The sequence below is a fragment of the Microtus pennsylvanicus genome, chromosome 3 (assembly GCF_037038515.1).
Source record: "Microtus pennsylvanicus isolate mMicPen1 chromosome 3, mMicPen1.hap1, whole genome shotgun sequence".
NCBI classification, from domain to species: domain Eukaryota; kingdom Metazoa; phylum Chordata; class Mammalia; order Rodentia; family Cricetidae; genus Microtus; species Microtus pennsylvanicus.
In genome coordinates this window covers 111287095-111305299 of record NC_134581.1, presented here as the reverse complement: position 1 = coordinate 111305299, position 18205 = coordinate 111287095, and the positions used below count along the sequence as shown (strand labels likewise).

Here is an 18205-nt window from a genome sequence, read left to right as displayed (position 1 = left end):
CAAAAAACCAGACCAAATCAAATCAAACAACAACAACAAGAGAACAGGTTTTTGTTTTCTTTTTTTAAAATTTTTTATTACTTAATAAATAATACCAATCAAAATTTTCACTTCTTCCCCTTTTCCCACTTCCCTCCCACACGCTCCCCCCTTCCCCTCCACTCCTGAGAGAGGGCAAGGTATCCTGCCCCGTGGGAAGTCCAAAGCCCTCCCCCCTACTACATTTAGGCTTAGAAAGGTGAGCATCCAAATAGAATAGGATCCCAAAATGCCAGTACATGCAGTAGAGCCAAATCTCAGTGCCATTATCATTGACTTCTCAGTCTGTCCCAATTGTCAGCCACATTCAGAGGGTCCAGTTTGATCCCATGCTCGTTCAGTCCCAGTCCAGCTAGCCTTGGTGAGCTGCCTTTAGATCAGCCCCACCGTCTCAGTGGGTGGACCAACCCCTCTTGGTCCTGACTTCCTTGCTCATATTCTCCCTCCTTCTGCTCTTTAACTGGACCTTGGGAGCTTAGTCCAGTGCTCTGATATGGGTCTCTATCTCTCTCTCCATCTGTCGCCGGATGAAGGTTCTAAGATATCCTAATTTTATACATGCTGAAAAGTGATGGCAGGAAAATATTAAATTGCTTCTCTATAATTTAATTATATAATTAATACAATTCTCTATAATATAATTCAAGTTTCTAGAAGGGAGAAAACTTTGCATGTACAATGAAGAAGCTGTTGTTTGTAACAGAGTATTCTTGGAACCTAAATCAAGGTATTTGAGGCAGCATTTGCTGGCTTTTGTATGACTAATTCATACAGTGCAATGTGTGTGGGTTGTGTATTCACAACCAAGGCTACAGTAAAGTCAACATGAGTTTCAACATGGGCAGACACCACCAGAAAAACCTCATTACCTAATCTTTTAACTAAGTTTTGATGATGGTGTGCTTAGAAAATTTTGACTGTTGCCAAATTTTTATGATTTGCCTCATACAGACGTTATATGCTTGTCCTATATGGAGCTGTGACCCATATAGAATGTTTGAAAGCACTGTAAGTAATGTTGGTGTGTTCCTATGGGTTCTTGCCTCCAAAGTTACTGCTTGGTCATTGTGTGTTCTATGATTGTGTTTGATGTGTTCTTTTGTACTAAATTCCCTTCAGATAGAAACTTTAATAAGTTTTTTATAATTAAATACATCACCTGTCTTGTGATTTAGATTTAGTGGTCATGCTTTACATAACATACTTTTAGAGTCTCCTATGATACTATCCAGGAAAGTAGGACTCCCCTCCTGTCACAGGCCCTATGTTATGCTATTAAATTAAGCTTTGTTAAGGAAATGAATAACTTTGAATATTGGGAATCCTTGTTTAATTTTAATTTTTTGCCGTATTGAATAACAAGTCTTACTTAAGAATTTGCATTTTTGGGTGAGAAAATAGGTTGTATTCTAAAGATGTGGAAAGCATTTTGAAGTTACAAGCCTGTAAAAGATAAGGCCCTGATTTAAGTCATGACAGAGAAGGGAGAAAATATAAGTAACTATGGAGTACCCGGTGAACACTTTAGCTGTTATTGTGGAGATCCTAAAGGCTCCCAAGTTTCCAAACATCATTATAGTAATATGTGATATGAGACATGTTTCTTTTACATGTTCCCATGGTAGAGGTTGAATGTATTTTTAACTTCTACTACTGCTTACTGTTTCACTTAGTAATTTTGTACTGTTTGACATTAGCTACTGAGAGATTAATTTCTAATGAGTAGTCAGAATAGGTTTTTCTTATTTTTACATGAAACATATTTTAAGGAAGTAGACTTGGCCAAGTTAGACTTAAAAAAAAATGATCCCATTTATGGTGGTATGACAGACTAGGTGCAAAGAAGTAATTTCCTCGGAAAATGGTTAAGAACTCTATAAAATTTAAGGGTTTGTTTTGAAAAGGCATATTCATTTATAAATTACAGAAATAACCCAAGGCCAGAAATGATGAGAGGGATCACTGTGTCAGGATTTATACATCTGGCATCTCTTTGGCTTCTGTTGTGAATCACCTGTATCATATTCCTGGTCCCCTGAGAGCTACCTATCATGCATGTTAATAACAAGACCTGCTTTAAGACCTGGGTAGATTAGGTACCACATTAGATAGGAACTGATGACAGACTCAGTGATTGGTTACTCCATTGCCTGGGCCTTTAGGTACTGTACGGCTAACACACACTTCAAAGCCCTGTCATTTGTCTTCGTGTATTTTACAGCTTTGTTTGATGTATATTGGATGTCTTGATGGGTTGATCTTTTGCCATTATACAATTATCCTCTCTGTTCTGATCTTTTTTTTTTTTATTGATAAAAGGAGAATAAAAAAAAACAAATTTCCGGGCTAGAGAGATGGCTCAGTGGTTAAGAGCATTGCCTGCTCTTCCAAAGGTCCTGAGTTCAATTCCCAGCAACCACATGGTGGCTCACAACCATCTGTAAAGAGGTCTGGCGCCCTCTTCTGGCCTTCAGGCATACAGACAGAATATTGTATACATAATAAATAAATAAATATTTAAAAAAAAAATGCCGGGCGGTGGTGGCGCACGCCTTTAATCCCAGCACTCGGGAGGCAGAGGCAGGCGGATCTCTGTGAGTTCGAGACCAGCCTGGTCTACAAGAGCTAGTTCCAGGACAGGCTCCAAAACCACAGAGAAACCCTGTCTCGAAAAACAAAAACAAAAAAAACAAACAAAAAAAAAAAACAAATTTCCACCTCCTCCCAGCCTCCCATTTCCCTCCCCCTCCTCCCACTCTTCTCCCCCTCCTCCCACCCCTCTCCCCTTCCCCCCACTCCTCTCCTCCTCCCTCTCCAGTCCAAAGAGCAGTCAGGGTTCCCTGCCCTGTGGTAAGTCCTAGATCCTCCCCACTCCGTCCATAACTAGGAAGGTGAACATCCAGACTGGCTAGGCTCCCACCAAGACAGCACATTGCGTAGGATCAAAAACCAGTGCCATTGTCCTTGGCTTCTCATCAGCCCTCATTGTTCGCCATGTTCAGAGAGTCCAGTTTTATCCCATGCTTTTTCGGTAACAGTCCAGCTGGCCTTGGTGAGCTCCCAGTAGATCAGCTCCACTGTCTCAGTGGGTGGGTGCACCCCTCGTGGTCCCGACTTCTTTGCTCATGTTCTCCCTCCTTCTGCTCCTCATTGGGACCTTGGGAGCTCAGTCCAGTGCTCCAGTGTGAGTCTCTGTCTCTATCTCCATCCATCACCAGATGAAGGTTCTAGGATGATATGCAAGATATTCGTCAGTATTGCTCAAGGATAGGGTCATTTCAGGTTCCCAATTGTTCTGATCATTTTTTTGCTCTGAGGTCCCATTAGTTGATACAAATACAGTCACTAGTGCCTTCTTTTGACTGTTTCCTATGATAGGTTGTTTTCAAATCTGTTGTCATTCTTAAAATCAAATGTTTAAATTAATCATAAAATAATGAGTCTCATTATATTTTATAATATATATTGTGCTTTGCTCGCATTCATCCTCCCCCACCCCCAGTCTTTTGCTTTAAGCATACTTCTATTTTGAAGTTTCTTTGTTCATAAACAGTGTATCTAGTTGGATTATGGTTTTTGTTACTTTATGATCCCAGACTTTGTTTATCTTGTAATTGGTCTGTTTAGAACACATGTCATTGAAATGTGAGGACATAATTTGTAGTGCAAACATTTCCACTTTGTTCTTCATTGCACCTTTCTTTTGTAGATTTCTTCCCTTTTTTTTTGCAGTTTTCTGTTGCTTGTTTTAATAAGTTCATGATAATCTTTGAAGCATTTTTATGACAGCGGCTTTAAAATGCGAGATATGTCTAAACATTTTGTTTGAAATCTACCTTGTTGTGGTAAGTAATCTTTCTGTTGAAACTTGGACAACCTGGATATTATGCCAGAGACCCTAGATCTTAGTCCTTCTGTTTTTTAATTAGTGTACTGTGCCACCATTCCAGCAGTAAGGGTCTGCTGTTTACTGGTAGGTGCAGGGAGAAATTAAAGCTACCATTCTACACTCAACGGGGGATGTGTTGTATTATTCTTGAGCGGGAGTAAGAGTTTAGGCCCAACCCCGTATCCTGACACTTGGTCAGGAACTGGTAGGCGTGTGTTGTTATTATTCCACGCATTGTCACTGACCCCATTGGAGTTGTGTCCTTGTTACTACTGAGTGATGGTTAAGGCCTTAATTCGTCATCAAGGAAACTTGACAGCACCCCTAGACAGAGGAAGCTTGGCTGCTTGTTACTCCCGAGTGAGCACAAGTTGGCGCTCTTGTGTAGCTTCTGTGACACTGTAGGATTTGAGGGATCTGTCTTAACTGTGTTCTGCTGAACATAAATATGGCAGGACACTAATTCAGTCTCTGCTGCTGTTGTCAGAGTTGGAGCACTATATTTGGTGAGAGTTGATTGGAATAGTGTTCACAGTTAGAGCCTTCTGCCTTCTCAGGTTACTTCTTTCTAGTCTTCTTGAACCTGGGGCATTGCTGGGCAAGTACTGGATCAACTGAGCTATACCTCCAGCTCCCCCCCCCCCCAAGAAAATTGTTTTGCTGTTAACTAAAATAAGATAAAACAAAAACCATCATATTGAAGTTGGACACGCCAACAGGAGAGGGCATGGGGTTAGATCCACCCATTCAGACCTTCAGGAGCCCATGACAGTGCTGAACTGGAAGCTGTAGTGTACACGCAGAGGACCTGGTGCTGACCTGGGCAGGCCCTGCCCGTGCTGCTGCAGTCTCTGAGTTCGCGTGAGCTTTGTCGTTTTAGAGGGCCTCTTCTGTGTCCTCCATCCTTTCCTTGAGCTTGGAGGGGAGAGATCGGATGAAGACATCCCGTTTAGAGCTGTGTGTTCCAAGGTCTCTCTCTCTCTGTGGTACAAAATGTTTGACTGTGGGTCTCTATTCCCGTCTGCAGCAGGAGGAAGCTTATCTGATAATGGTTGAATAAGGCTATCTATGAGTATAGCAGAATGTCATTAGGAGTCATTGTTGGATTTTTTTAGACCAGTAGTATTTGGTTTTCTTCTGCTTTTCTCCTGTCTCTGTGTGTGTGGTATGTGGGCTCATGTGCATGTCAGTGTGGAGTCCAATGTGTCATCCTCAGTTACTCTGTATTCTACAGGCAGGGTCCCTCAGTTGAAAACAGAGCTCAGGCCAGGTGGTGGTGGCACACACTTTTAACCCCAGCACCCGGGAGGCAGAGGCAGGCTGATCTCAAGTTTGAGGACAGCCTGGTCTACGAGAGCTAGTTCCAGGACAGCTAAGGCACGGAGAAACCCTGTCTCAATAAAAAGGAGAGAGAGAGAGAGGGAGAGAGAGAGAGAGAAAGGGAAGAGGAGGGAGGGAGGGAGGGAGAGAGAACAAGAACAGAGCTTGATGTCTGCCTGTCACTCACTCTTTCCTCAAACTTCTATGACAAACACTTCATTCACTCCACTGTCATCTGTCTTCTCTAGCCCCAATGGTTGTATTTTTGCCTCTGCCTTCCCAGAGTTGGAATTAATAGGCATTTGCCACCACATTCAACTTTCTGTCATCTGCGGCAAGGATATCTGAGGCAAAAAGAACCTGAGTGGGCTTGCCACCGTATGTCAGTAAGTTTCAGGACCCACTGCTCTCTTACCTAGTTTTGGTTACTGCCCCTCCTGTAGCCACCGGAAGATTTTATTGGTATTCGTTTTCTCTGGGTCTTTTCCTCATTCTCTCTTAAACCTATTTTAAGAAGTTTATGCTTACTACTCCTGAAACACATCTTGCAAAAGTTATCACTCAGAATTGCACAATAGAAGCAGTAATTCCTTAACAAAATTTGTGGTCACATAGACGTAAATTGCACAAAAAAAGAAAAATATGCGATCTCTCATGCTATATTAAATGACTGAAATTCTGGCTATATTGGAAAAGAAAACAAGAATAAAAAACTAAATGATACTAGGCTAAAAATATCATACTTAATATTAATCAGCATCGGATTGTTTTATTACTTAAAATTATTCTTTGACAATGTCATACATGTATAGAATGCATACTCTCGTCTTCCATCCTTATAATTAATGTCTTCTTAAGTAAGATTTTATGTTAAGTGATAGAATGATCAGAAAAATTTAAATAGTAAAAATAAGTTAAAAAGAAACAGAAAATTTGAATGTTATAGTTACAAGTCTATCTTTTTTTTTGGACAGATGCTAATTGCAGTATTTAATAAGTTTTCGCAAAGTAGTTTTTAAATAATTCTTAGTTCATTTTCTGATGCTATAAGATTGCTATCAAAGCTAGCAAGGAATGTTTTTAAAAATATCTTATCAGGGGGGCTGGAGAGATGGCTCAGAGGTTAAGAGCATTGCCTACTCTTCCAAAGGTCCTGAGTTCAATTCCCAGCAACCACATGGTGGCTCACAACCATCTGTAACGGGGTCTGGTGCCCTCTTCTGGCCTGCAGGCATACACACAGACAGAGTATTGTATACATAATAAATAAATAAATATTTAAAAAAAATATCAGTGTATCAAACAGGTAACATGGCATCTTTATAGATACTGAAGGTTATGCTGGGTAGTGGTGGCACATGTCTTTAATCCCAGCACTCGGGAGGCAGAGTCAGGCAGATCTCTGTGAGTTCTAGGCCAGTCTGGGCTACAGAACTAGTTCCAGGACAGCCTGTACTGTTACACAGAAAAACTTTGTCTCAAAAAACAAACAAACAAACAAAAAGGTACTAAAGGTTTAATTAACAATAGTGATGTACCAGAATCTTTTCTGCTTAATAGAACTATGGCCCATCCCACATAATCCCTCACATTGCTGACTTAAGATACTGAAAATCTTGGTTAAATTTTAGAATACCAAGTGTCTGTGTTGCATCATGAATTCTGAAATTCACTTTGAATGGAATCCTGTAGTTGCACTAGCTATACCCTGTTCAATCAAAGGGAATCTGGTGGTTTCATACAGGTGGCAAGTTTGAGTTAGGCCTTGAGTTCTGCTTCTCATCCTTTCCAATAGAGAAAATAAGGTGTGCTAAAGCATAGCTGTGACTTTTGAGAATGGAAAATGAAAAGGCCTTGAGTGCAGTAAGGATATGGGAGGTGACCAGAGATCCTGGTAATCTTGCTTATCAGCATCAGAAAACCAGCAAGACTTTGGAGTATTTCATTGATTGAGGTGTTCTGCTTACTTCATCTTTAGAAATAATAAAGGCAACTTGTTTGTAGCTTTGTATTTGCACCTTAAGTTGAGTGCTTTGGTAATTGGTCTCAATTTTGTTGACCAAAACTCTGGGAATCTGGTTTTGGGATTAGGTCAGTTAATACATTAATTTCCTTTCTGGTATTCTGAACTTTTTGTTTGTTTGTTTGGTTGGTTGGTTTTTGGTTTAATTTTCGAGACAGGGTTTTTCTCTCTCTAACAACCCTAACTGTCCTGAAACTAGCTGTTGTAGACCAGGCTGGCTTTGAACTCACAGAGGCCTGACTCTGCCTCCCAAGTGCTGGGATTAAAGGCGTGCGCCACCACCGCCCTGCTGGTGTCCTAAACTTTTAACACTATTCGTGGCTTATCTTTTTCACCAAGCTGATGCCTAAAAACCTTCTAAAGAAGTGTGGTAATAACTTGATTATCACTGGCTCATCCCACAGTGGAGAAGAGCCACTGCTTGGATTTAAAATGGGATCTGGAGCCCACTAGGCAGGCATTCTGATCTTCACACCAAGACATGGTTGTGATTTTATTTGGAATTTTTGATTGAGATGATTATTTTTCTTGAAGTTATTACAGTATATTCTGATTGTCAAATTTCCTCTGCTTTACTATTGCATTGGTAATTTAAAATATGTCTGTTATTTTAAATTGTGAAAATGCTAGACTTAAACAATGTTTCTATATGCACTTGGTCTTAGAATACTTTTTCTGGCCTCTGTCTTTAAGGTGTGACTGCACAGAAAAGTTACAGAGCAGGTTTGATTTTCTGCGCTCACAGCTGAATGACATCTCATCATTTAAGAATATCTACCGATACGCCTTTGATTTTGCAAGGGTGAGTACAGCTTCCCCTTCAGATCCTAAGTGCTTTCATTTTATGGGCATACTTACGTTTTTTTGTTTTATTTCGTTTTGTTTTGTTTTTTCACTAATACTGTAGGATAAGGATCAGAGAAGTCTTGATATTGATACTGCTAAGTCTATGTTAGCGCTGCTGCTCGGGAGAACGTGGCCACTCTTTTCAGTATTTTACCAGTACCTGGAGGTATGTATGGATATTTTAAAATGTTTGAAAATTGTATTGAAAATACACTTTTAAGGAACAAATTTTGTGCTTTAAAAGATTCTACATAAGTAATTAAAGAAGTCTGCTAAAATATTTATATACTTATTGTCTGTTTTAGGTAAAAGTTTGTGTTATTTATATATTCTGTACCTGAGCTGTGTGGGACCGGGAGTGTGACTTGGTGACAGAATATATGCTTTTCATTTGTTCTCTTGTACCACATTAAAACAATTTTAAGGGATTTTCATTCTACCTTGGTGGAGTCCCTGTAAAAACATTTTAGCATAGACATTTCTTATAAACTTAATTTCTTGAGGTTTTGGTGAGAAAAAGTTGATGCTAGTACATAAATCTCAACCAATTCCTGTGTTATTCCCACTCTACATCCCCTAGCCTTAGGCAGAAACATATACAGTAGAGCTTACTTTAGTAATAAACTTTTATTCTCTAATCTGACTCTGCAGTGTTAATGTTTTGCACCCTCCAATGCCATGGCTGCAGCGGTCATCCACTACCCTGCGGTAGCGAGCTGTGCTGCCCCTGTGCGCCAGCTCTCAGGCACTTGCTTTCCCACTTGCTGCTTTGCCTTGTTTTGTTTTCTAAATCTTTAAACTTTAGTTTGGGGGCATATTTTAACTATTCCTTCTCTGTTAGAAATACCATCTCACCATGCTGTGTACTTGTCACAGTAACTTTTTCAGAGCAGTTCTGTTGCAAGCCTGGGTAGTGAGTTCTGTACGCTAGTCAGTTTTTGGCACTAGTAAAATTAATATTTTTGATTAATGATACATATCTTCTTCCTGCTGATCAAAAATACATTTAGCTAAATACAAAAAAATATTAACTTCTGTGGGGCTCTGAAAAGAACAAGATATGTTCAAGCAAGTTTTATAATTTAGCAGCTGAGGAGATGGGGAGGGGAGGGTTAGCTTAGTGTTGGGTTTTCATTTTTGTTGTTGTTGTTGTTGGTGGTGGTGGTGCTGGTGGTTGGGTTTTGTTTTACGAGGAGAGGCTGTGTTTTGAGGGGTGACACTGACAGTCTTGATGATCATCCTGCCTCTGCTTCCCAAGTCAGGATCACAGGTGTGTGTCACTGTAACTAGTGTACTGCTGGAGAAAGAACCCAGAGCGCCTGCCCACCAAGTTCTCTGCCACAGACGTAACTTTCCAGAGAGCACTTAGTTGAATGTCCACATTGCAGTATGGATCCAAGCTCTTATTGTTCCCACTACTACTGTAGATGCCCTCTTCAAAATGTATAGTGGAAACCACGCAGTCAGGCCAACCACATATAGGATAGGTTCTAGCTGAGAGCCACATGGGTGTACACATATGTAAGTCTCAGTGTTAGTCATATTGCCTTTCAGAAAAGAAAATACATGATAATATGAATGAATCTAGAACAGCAAGTAATTAAGAAAGGAAGAAATATTTTAGGAAAGGCCAAATAAATGGATAGAGTCACTAAAATCAAGCCCCAATAAGAATGTTGGTTCTGTAGTCCAAATTTTTATATCATATTTTCCACAGCAATCAAAGTATCGTGTTATGAACAAAGATCAGTGGTACAATGTATTAGAATTCAGCAGGACAGTTCATGCCGATCTTAGTAACTACGATGAAGATGGTGCTTGTAAGTATATCATGCATTCCTGTGAAAATAAAATTCCTAAAGATGTTAAACATGTTTATGCATTCTGAGGCATTGACAGACAGTTTGGACAGTGTAACAATAACTCATTATTTAATCAGAATGTGGGGAGGGAGTCTAGATTCAGCAATGTTATAAAATAAAACTATGCTAGAGAATAAAAACGTTGATTTTTCAGTGACTAGACGTTACAGCTAAATGATCATTTCTCAACCAAGAAGCCAAAATCCTACTTGTACCTGCCTTTTCAGCAGAAGAAAAGTTTCACTCATGAATTTAAAAGGACAAAGGCACAACAAATAAGCCAAATTAATTCTGTAGAACTCTTAAACTTTAAGTCTCTACCGTCATTTGGAGTGCTGTAGCGTTTCACTGTTCACAAGGAAAGGTGTCTTGCTTTATAATGAAAATGGAAATAACACACTGTGACACAAAGCAAGGTGCCAAAGGGACAGCCTGCCTCCCATTTGTAATGTTCTTTCCTTACAGGACCACAGAGTTTAATTCTTGTTTGAAGAAATAATCATTTTCTGCAGTAGGCTAATAGCCCAAGAGCTACATAGAGCTGCCAGATGTGGATATCTGTGTGTGTTGAGCCAACATTTAAAACTGAGAGGCTTGACATAAAGAAAAATTGTAAATTTTTTGAGCTATCAGAAAATCTGACACATTGCACCTGTATTCCTTTGTAGGTTTCAGAGGTTGGAACCAAGTAGTGGCTGTGTTGAGCTTGCTTTCCAGTTTGGCAGTCCACACAGTGTTCCAACACTGCCATTTACTGCTTTGCCTGCCCGGCTGTTTCTGTATGGTCTGCTAAAAAGCAAGAGAGAAAAGAACACCCAGAGGTTTTATGTTTTGAGAAAAACAAGACAAGCATATCTCTTCATGGTCATACTTTTCATACATTTTGAAATACTGAATTCCATACATCACAAATACTGAACTCGTTGAAATTGCCCACTTGGCTTTTGTTGGTAAACATTTGAAACCTCTACATTATAAAACTCATTTTTTAGAATAGTAGTCAGTCAGGTATTTGGCATTTGCTTTATGCTGTTCTTTTTACTGTGTCTTATCTTTAGAATAAAATCAGTCTTATGTGGCCACACCCCCTTAACAAGTGCTCTTGCTTCTTGATATAGCAGAAATATGTTTTCTGAGTTTTAAATGCTAGTGCTGTGGGGAAAAGGTTAGTTTTTTGTCTCAATCATAGGGTGTTCATGAAACACTCCTTGAGAAGGAGATAACCCTGGGGGGATAAACGAAACTGAAAGTGGTAAATGAAGGACAGGGTAGAGTAGGTGGGCTCTTGCCACCTCAGAGCTTGTTACAAGGATAACTTTACTGAATTATACAAAACTTATTTCTTTTGTCTAGGGCCTGTTCTTCTTGATGAATTTGTGGAGTGGCAAAAAATCCGTCAAACATCATAGCAAGAACTGTTGTGAAGAACATACAGATCTCGTGAAGAAAATGCAGGAAGAGGGAGGATATACAAGGGGCGTTTTCACTCACGAAAGACTCCTCATAGTACTTTTTCCTTTTTTTAAAGGAAGTTTTCTTGTTACATGTGATGGGCATTGAGCCACACGTCTTCTGAGACTGAATATTGACGTTTTTGTTTCAAGTTATGTTTTTAACATTTATTTCAGAACAATAAAGATTCAGATTTGTGACAAAGGCCTTAAAGTGAAGATGTCCATTGAGTGTCAGTGGTATTTATTTTGGTAAATTTTTATTTCTTTAACTTTTGAAGTTCTAAATCACCATGAGTTTGTAGAACTTTAAAGATTTTAAGCAGTATAAATATTTGGAAGTGTACCTGTCAATGGTGTGGCTACTGATACTCCTCTTGGCATAATTAGAAAGCATGGTAACTTTAGCTTGTGGGATACTGTTTTCTGATTGCAGCTACAAGTATGGGAAGGACTCCAATTTTAGGTTTCTATAAAAACTGTTTATGTACAAACCTATCTAAAGAATATAGGATTGGAAAGATTATGTTCAAGTTGTCTTATTTTCTAACCATAAGTGTTTTCAGGAAGCATTTTTCATGTGAATTGTAAGTTTTCTCTATTTCTATTAAGTTACAAAGCTCTTGTTTGCAAGAGCAAGGTCAGACATCCTTAAGAAAAGTTTTAGAACCATTATTGAAGTCGTGTTCTTTCTTGTGATTATTTAGTAACTAGCATGTTTTTAGCCATGAAGATAGATATATGGGGTTTTGCTGAGAGCACTTTGTCTGCCATAGAATACTTGAGCTTGATTATGATACACACTGGAGGGGAAGATAAACAGTAAGGAAGTACGAGAGATTTGGTGTAACTGTACAGCTCAGGAGGCCATATACTTTGGTCTCTTGTGAGGGCTACAGGACCTTGCTTATGTGAGCCTCTGCCCTGAGCTACACCCTATCCCCAGTGAGGCAGTTTACATTCACAGCCACACATTTGCTATTGCTTATCACAGAGTAGACTACTAGCAGAAAAGTGGGCATCCTTGTATAGTTTATGTGGAAAGCACATTTTAGATCAGCACCAAGCCTAGCTGTCCATTGCTTTTTAAGATTGACCCGTGTTCTAGGTATGTGGAACTGTTGATACTCAAAAGTTCACACACCCCAGCTTGAGTAGTACTTCTGGTTCCTGTATGAGTAGGAAGAAGTAGATACACCCCATAAGACAATTTCAATTGGGATTTACAGTAAAGGTTGATTTTTTTTATGGTGATTATTTTTAATGAATGACATTTAGTACTGATTTCTTAAGGGAGACTATCATTCTGAAAACTTTGTCTTTTGGTTGACGAGTAAGGAGATCACAATTGCTAATTCTCTACTTGCCTTCTTAGTAAGATTAATTTGCCTGGCTGTATAGAACATTGACAGGGCAGTGAGAAATAACAGGTTTGTTCTAAAGTCTTTCAGATTTGGGTCGTTTTCCTGGATTATTCGTTGTAGATCTGAGACGAGTTGAGGTAGTAGAACTTAGCATGCCAACAGTGTTATTTAACATCACAAATGATGTTTTAAAACAAAATTTATTATAAGGAAACATTTACCGTTTTATACTTTTTGTGGGGGCATGGTTACTTGGCATTGAACATGGTCATCTGACATATATACTAGGCAAGTGCTCTACCACTGAACTACTATGTATTTACCCAGTCTAGACCTTTTGATTTATAATATAAAATATTTAGATTAATTTATTTCATTTTATGTGCATGAGTGTTTTGCCTGCATGTATGTCTGCACCACATGCTTCTGGTGCCCGTGGAGTTCAGAAGAGGACATCGAAGCTCATGGAATTAGAATTGAGAATGATTGTGAGCAGCTCTGTAGGTGCTGGGAACAGAATCTGTCCTCTGCAAGAGCAGCCAATGCTTTTAATGCTGAGCCATCTCTCCAGCCTCTGAATTTGTAATTTTATTGTCTTTTCTCCAAGGTACAACTTCTAAATTTGGAGAATATTGTCCTGTTTTCTTTTTTAGCTTCCAAATCTATGTAAGTGAAATGTCACAAGTTTCCAGGCTGTAACCTGGACGAATGCTCTCTCCCGTCTAATTGTTCAAGTGAAAAATACTCAGATCTTGTTGATGGCCTTAGGAAGCAGCACAGCATATGAGAGCATATGTGTTTCATTTGTTATAAAGAATCTGGAAATTAAACTTAAATTCACTGATTTTTTTCCTTAAAATCATCACTCCAGTTATGTCGTCTTTACTCTTGCTCCATGTATATCTCATCCCTCAAATTTTTAACATTCACCTACTTGAAAGGCAAATTTACTCTGCCCAGATTTATTTGTCGGGGTGGGGACAGTGTCCCTTGGCATTCTGTATTTGTGAACAGTGTGTCATTGTGGTGGGGACAGCAGAAAGGAGCCTACAGTTTAAATGTGCCTCCCCCTTTAAGCCTGAAGTGCCTTTCCGGGGTCCTGTCTCAAGTGTTCAGATTTATTGTGTTATGGAGAATGAAATACCTATGGTGCTTTATAATGTGGGGATGGCGTTCTCATAAAATGTGCACACAGAAGTAGAGCCAGCTGTGGCATTTTAGCAGAATGGCTAGAGTTAGTCTCCATAGCCTTTTGGGGCCAGTCATTTTTAATAAAGTGTTGCCAGAGATTCAGGTCCAATGTGTAACACACTTATCTAACTGGTTAGGTACGGCTTGTTTAAGTGTTGACGGTGAAATTCTTTATGTTTTTATGGGTTCTCAAGACACAGCGTCTCATTCTGTATCGCAGGCTGATCTTGAACTCATTGTGTATGTAACTTAGGCCAGCCCTAACCAGAGGGATGGCTCGACAGCAGGTATTAACCACAACGCCTGGCCTGACTTAGTACTTTAATTTATAACGAATGTATAGGTTTTATTGGTGTGTTTTTACTCTGAACTAGTCTAGATTAGTTTTTAATGGAATGGAAAAGTTCCATGAGGGTGTTAGTGCTAGATGACCCTTGGGAGTCTCTTACGTGTAAATGTTTCTCACTTAGCAAACCAAAACTGTTTAAACAGTACCGAGTCCCTTCACTTTGGGTGAGTAGGTTGTGAGATGGGGTGAGATAACTGAACTTAAGGCATTTGACATTGCTCAGATTCAGGACACACAAAATAACTTGCTGATGGTCATTTCACTTTTTTCTGTTTGTTCAATAGAACATGATCTTTCTCATGATTTAGAAAGTGTGAACCGATAATGAAACTTCAGGAGCAAGTGTTAAGACTCCCTGAATAACGTGTTTATTTTCTGATTTTTGCTAATACTATCAGGATAGTAATTTATGACAAAGTAAAATCTTGTTCTGTCTTGTAAGGTCATATAGCCTAAAGTTTTGATGTATAGCTTCTACATTTTTCCCAGGTATCTAAGTAAGTGGAGGCTCTTTAATAACGTATTTTAAGTGTGTCTTAAAAAGCAACAATCCTATTGCTGAAGAAAAGTTTGTTTCTACTGGAGAGGAATTCTCTCAAGGTCTGTCATTTCTTGCAAAAACTGGAAAGCACCACAGGGAGCATCAGAGGCAAGATCCTTTTCGGTAAACCCAGAAGGAAAGGCTAGTCCAAATTCTCAAATACTCTGGATCTTAGAGCTCAATGAATACAGTTTTATTACTTAGTAACAACCACATAGATTATATAAGGTTCATTTTCTGTTCATGGATTTGAAGTGCCAAAAGCAAAGTAACTTTTCTGCCTCCCAGACAGGGTTTCTCTGTGTTGTCCTGGCTGTCCTGGAACTTACTCTGTATACCAGGCTGGCCTCAAACTCGAGAGATCTTGCCTCTGCCTCCCACATTCTGGGATTAAAGGTGTGCGTCACCACCACCTTGCAGCAATGTAATTTTTATGGTTAGCTTTTATAAACTAGAAAAATGAGTTTCTGTCATAAACTTTGTGCACATTGTTGACACTTTTACCTGTTAAGGCTGCACACAGTTCTCCTGGCTCCTGTCTTAAGGACTAGTCGCACGTTTGCTGTACCTGCCTTCAGCTCTCTCTGCTCTGTTAGTACACAACTCTCCCCATTGATTCTAACTGTAGATCTGGCTAGAAGCCTTTCAGTGCACTGGGCCAGCCTGCTGCCAGTCACATTTGAATCATACAAAGAGGGAAGAACAATACTTGTGATAACTTGTCATTTAAAACTTAGAATTACTAATTCACCAGTCTTAGAAATGAAGTTTTTGAGTATTATAAGTGGAGTACCTATACTGTTTTTGTAAGTTCCTAGAAGCAACAGCTAAGCACCTTGGAGTTTTTTTGTTTGTTTGTTTTGTTTTTTTGTCAAATACCATGCAACATTTAGACAAGTTACTTGACTCTGTCATCTTCAGTTTCTTTTGTAAAATACTATTGGTAGTATTTATCAGTACTGTAAAGAAGTTCAAATAGATACCACTTCACAGCATATGACGAATAGTAAGTCAGTATATCTTAGTATACGAACAAAAAATGATTCAATAGTTTATTTTCTTACTGAAGGAGGACATAGCTCAGTGGTAAAGTGCTTGAACAATGTGTGAAGTACTAGATTCAATCCCTGGTATTTGCCATATTTGCTCTTTAGTCCACCATGTGTTTGTTTATATTCTTAGACTAGATCATGAAGTCAATAATCTCAGCTCTCTGCTTTATATCAAGAATAGTCTCCTGAGTATACAGCAAAGCGTAGAACGCATAGTCTGATCTGTATGGTGTTTTTCATCTTAATTGCTATGTGAAATAGATGGATATGTATAATAACAAGACTGTTTTGGGAAATGAGCTGAGGAAAGGTTTGAAGAGTAAGTGTAGGTTGCTGTTTTAATTGTGCGCGCACGCGCGCGCGTGTGTGTGTGTGTGTGTGTGTGTGCTTGTGCACTCATGCCTATGAAACACATGGGAGTAAGAGCACAACTTGTGGGAGTTGGTTCTTCCCTTCCACTCTGGTTCTTAGGGCTCAAACTGGTCCTCAGGCTATCAGCAAGTATCTTTACTTGCTTGCTGAGCTATCCCTCTGGCCCAGGGTTGCTGTTTTAAATAGACCATATTTAGTGTTAAAACCAAATAGACCCGAGGAAGTTAATGAGGACAGTGTTTGGGAGTAGAGTATTCCAGGCAGAAAGAATATCGTGTACTGAGGCCATGAGCTGGTGGTGTAGTTGTCTTCAAGACGGGGATGAATGCAACGGTATTCGCAAACATTAAAAAGTGAGGCGAGAGATTGGGGTTAACAGTTGTGCCTGGTCATAGCTTATCATTACAGTCTTGTCTAAAGATGACTTTCATTGAGTGAGATAGCAGTTAGGGTTATCATCAAAGATAATATATAAGTATAATAAAAAAAAATGTGCTTGAAAGCCAAAGTCAATGGAAGTGGTCAGATTCCAGCCACCTGTAGCTGTGTTGATAGACTGTGGAGTGTGAAGAAAAATTATTGAAGGTTTGGGACTTTAGGAGCCCATAAAGAAAGCAGCCATTTGCCAAGGTGGAAAGACTCAGAAAAGCATTCATGAGAGGTAAAAGCTGTTTGGACATCACGTGTAAACTGTGTGTAGCCAGGTAGTAGAGCTGAAATGATAAGATTTATGGAATTTTAGAGTAGTTTTGTGGGATTTTTTTTTCCCAAGTAATGTAAACAGTCTGCCACAGCATAGACTTTCTCTAGTGTTATGAAGAACTGGGATTTCTAAAGCAAGATTGATAGCGGGGCTGTGATGACACACACCTTAATCCCAGCACTTGGGGGACAGAGGCAGGTGGATCTCTGAGTTCAAGGCCAGCCTGGTCTACAGAGTGAGTTCCAGGACAGCCAGGGATACACAAAGAAACCTTTTCTAGAAAACAAACAAACACAACAAACAAAAAGATTGGCAATAATTACTAAATATATAATCAAATAGTGAACTAAAAAGATATGTGTCATTTTTTTCTTTGAATGAAGCTTTTTGTCTTGAATAATAATACAGTTTTATATTTTAAGAATAGTCTGCTAATTTTCTTCTGGTAGTTGGAAATTGCCCTCTGATTCAATTTGATAGTTTTAGCACTAGAGGGCAGGCTTGCCCGCTTCTGGATTGTGAGAGGCTGATTGTGAATTGAATTAAGCATTTTGTAAACATTCAACCTCAGTGAATGAATGTGTTTGTTTCTTTAGTGTCAAGTTTTCCATCCCGTTTTTCCTGTTCTTCTGAAAGCACAGAATAAGACTGATCTTGTATAAAGTCCAAGGAAATACAAGTATCATTCACTATAGTTATATTCATATCTGATAAAAGATTGACCATAGATACATATGAATGGAACAGAATTGGGGGCTAATTAAACATTTATTCAGAAAACAGATCTAGTTCATAAAACTGTGCTTCGTGTGTAATAAGAGTAGAAGCTGCAGTAACATCCAGTGACTCCCTGTGCATTCACAGCCCTCTGAAGCTTGCACCAATGTACTGGGTATGTTTTCCCTTCAGCAGTAGACAGACATCTTAACCCATTTGTCTTTGGTGCTGGCAAGTAGCCGCCATGGAGTCTGGGATTTAGATTAGTCCACACTGCTTGAGTAACTAGATACAAAGCATCACAGCGGCACAAACCTGCTCTCCCACTTCTCTTATGGGGGTGCTGTCTGTCAGCAGGGCTGCAGATGGAGATAGCCATAGCTGTCTTTTTCTATCATTTCTTCTCATTTCTACTTACTATGACATTTAGTAGAAATAACCCACTGGCAACCGTGAAATGGACACTAGTCTTTTTACAGGATAGGT

General features: G+C 39.3%; 1 protein-coding gene across 2 annotated transcripts in view; it reads left to right on the top strand.

Annotated features, from left to right (window-relative positions):
- Positions 1 to 11649, top strand: part of Dcun1d5 (defective in cullin neddylation 1 domain containing 5) — a 30473-nt gene extending 18824 nt beyond the window's left edge. The window contains exons 5-8 of one of the 2 annotated variants that reach the window (XM_075966860.1): positions 7965 to 8073; positions 8179 to 8283; positions 9835 to 9937; positions 11333 to 11535. In XM_075966860.1, the coding sequence (XP_075822975.1) occupies positions 7965 to 8073; positions 8179 to 8283; positions 9835 to 9937; positions 11333 to 11388 (373 nt within the window). In that variant the 3' untranslated portion in view covers positions 11389 to 11535. Of the gene's footprint in view, positions 1 to 7964; positions 8074 to 8178; positions 8284 to 9834; positions 9938 to 11332 lie in introns of both variants that reach the window. The other variant, XM_075966859.1, reaches the window with a different exon arrangement.
- Positions 11650 to 18205: the final 6556 nt, after the last annotated feature.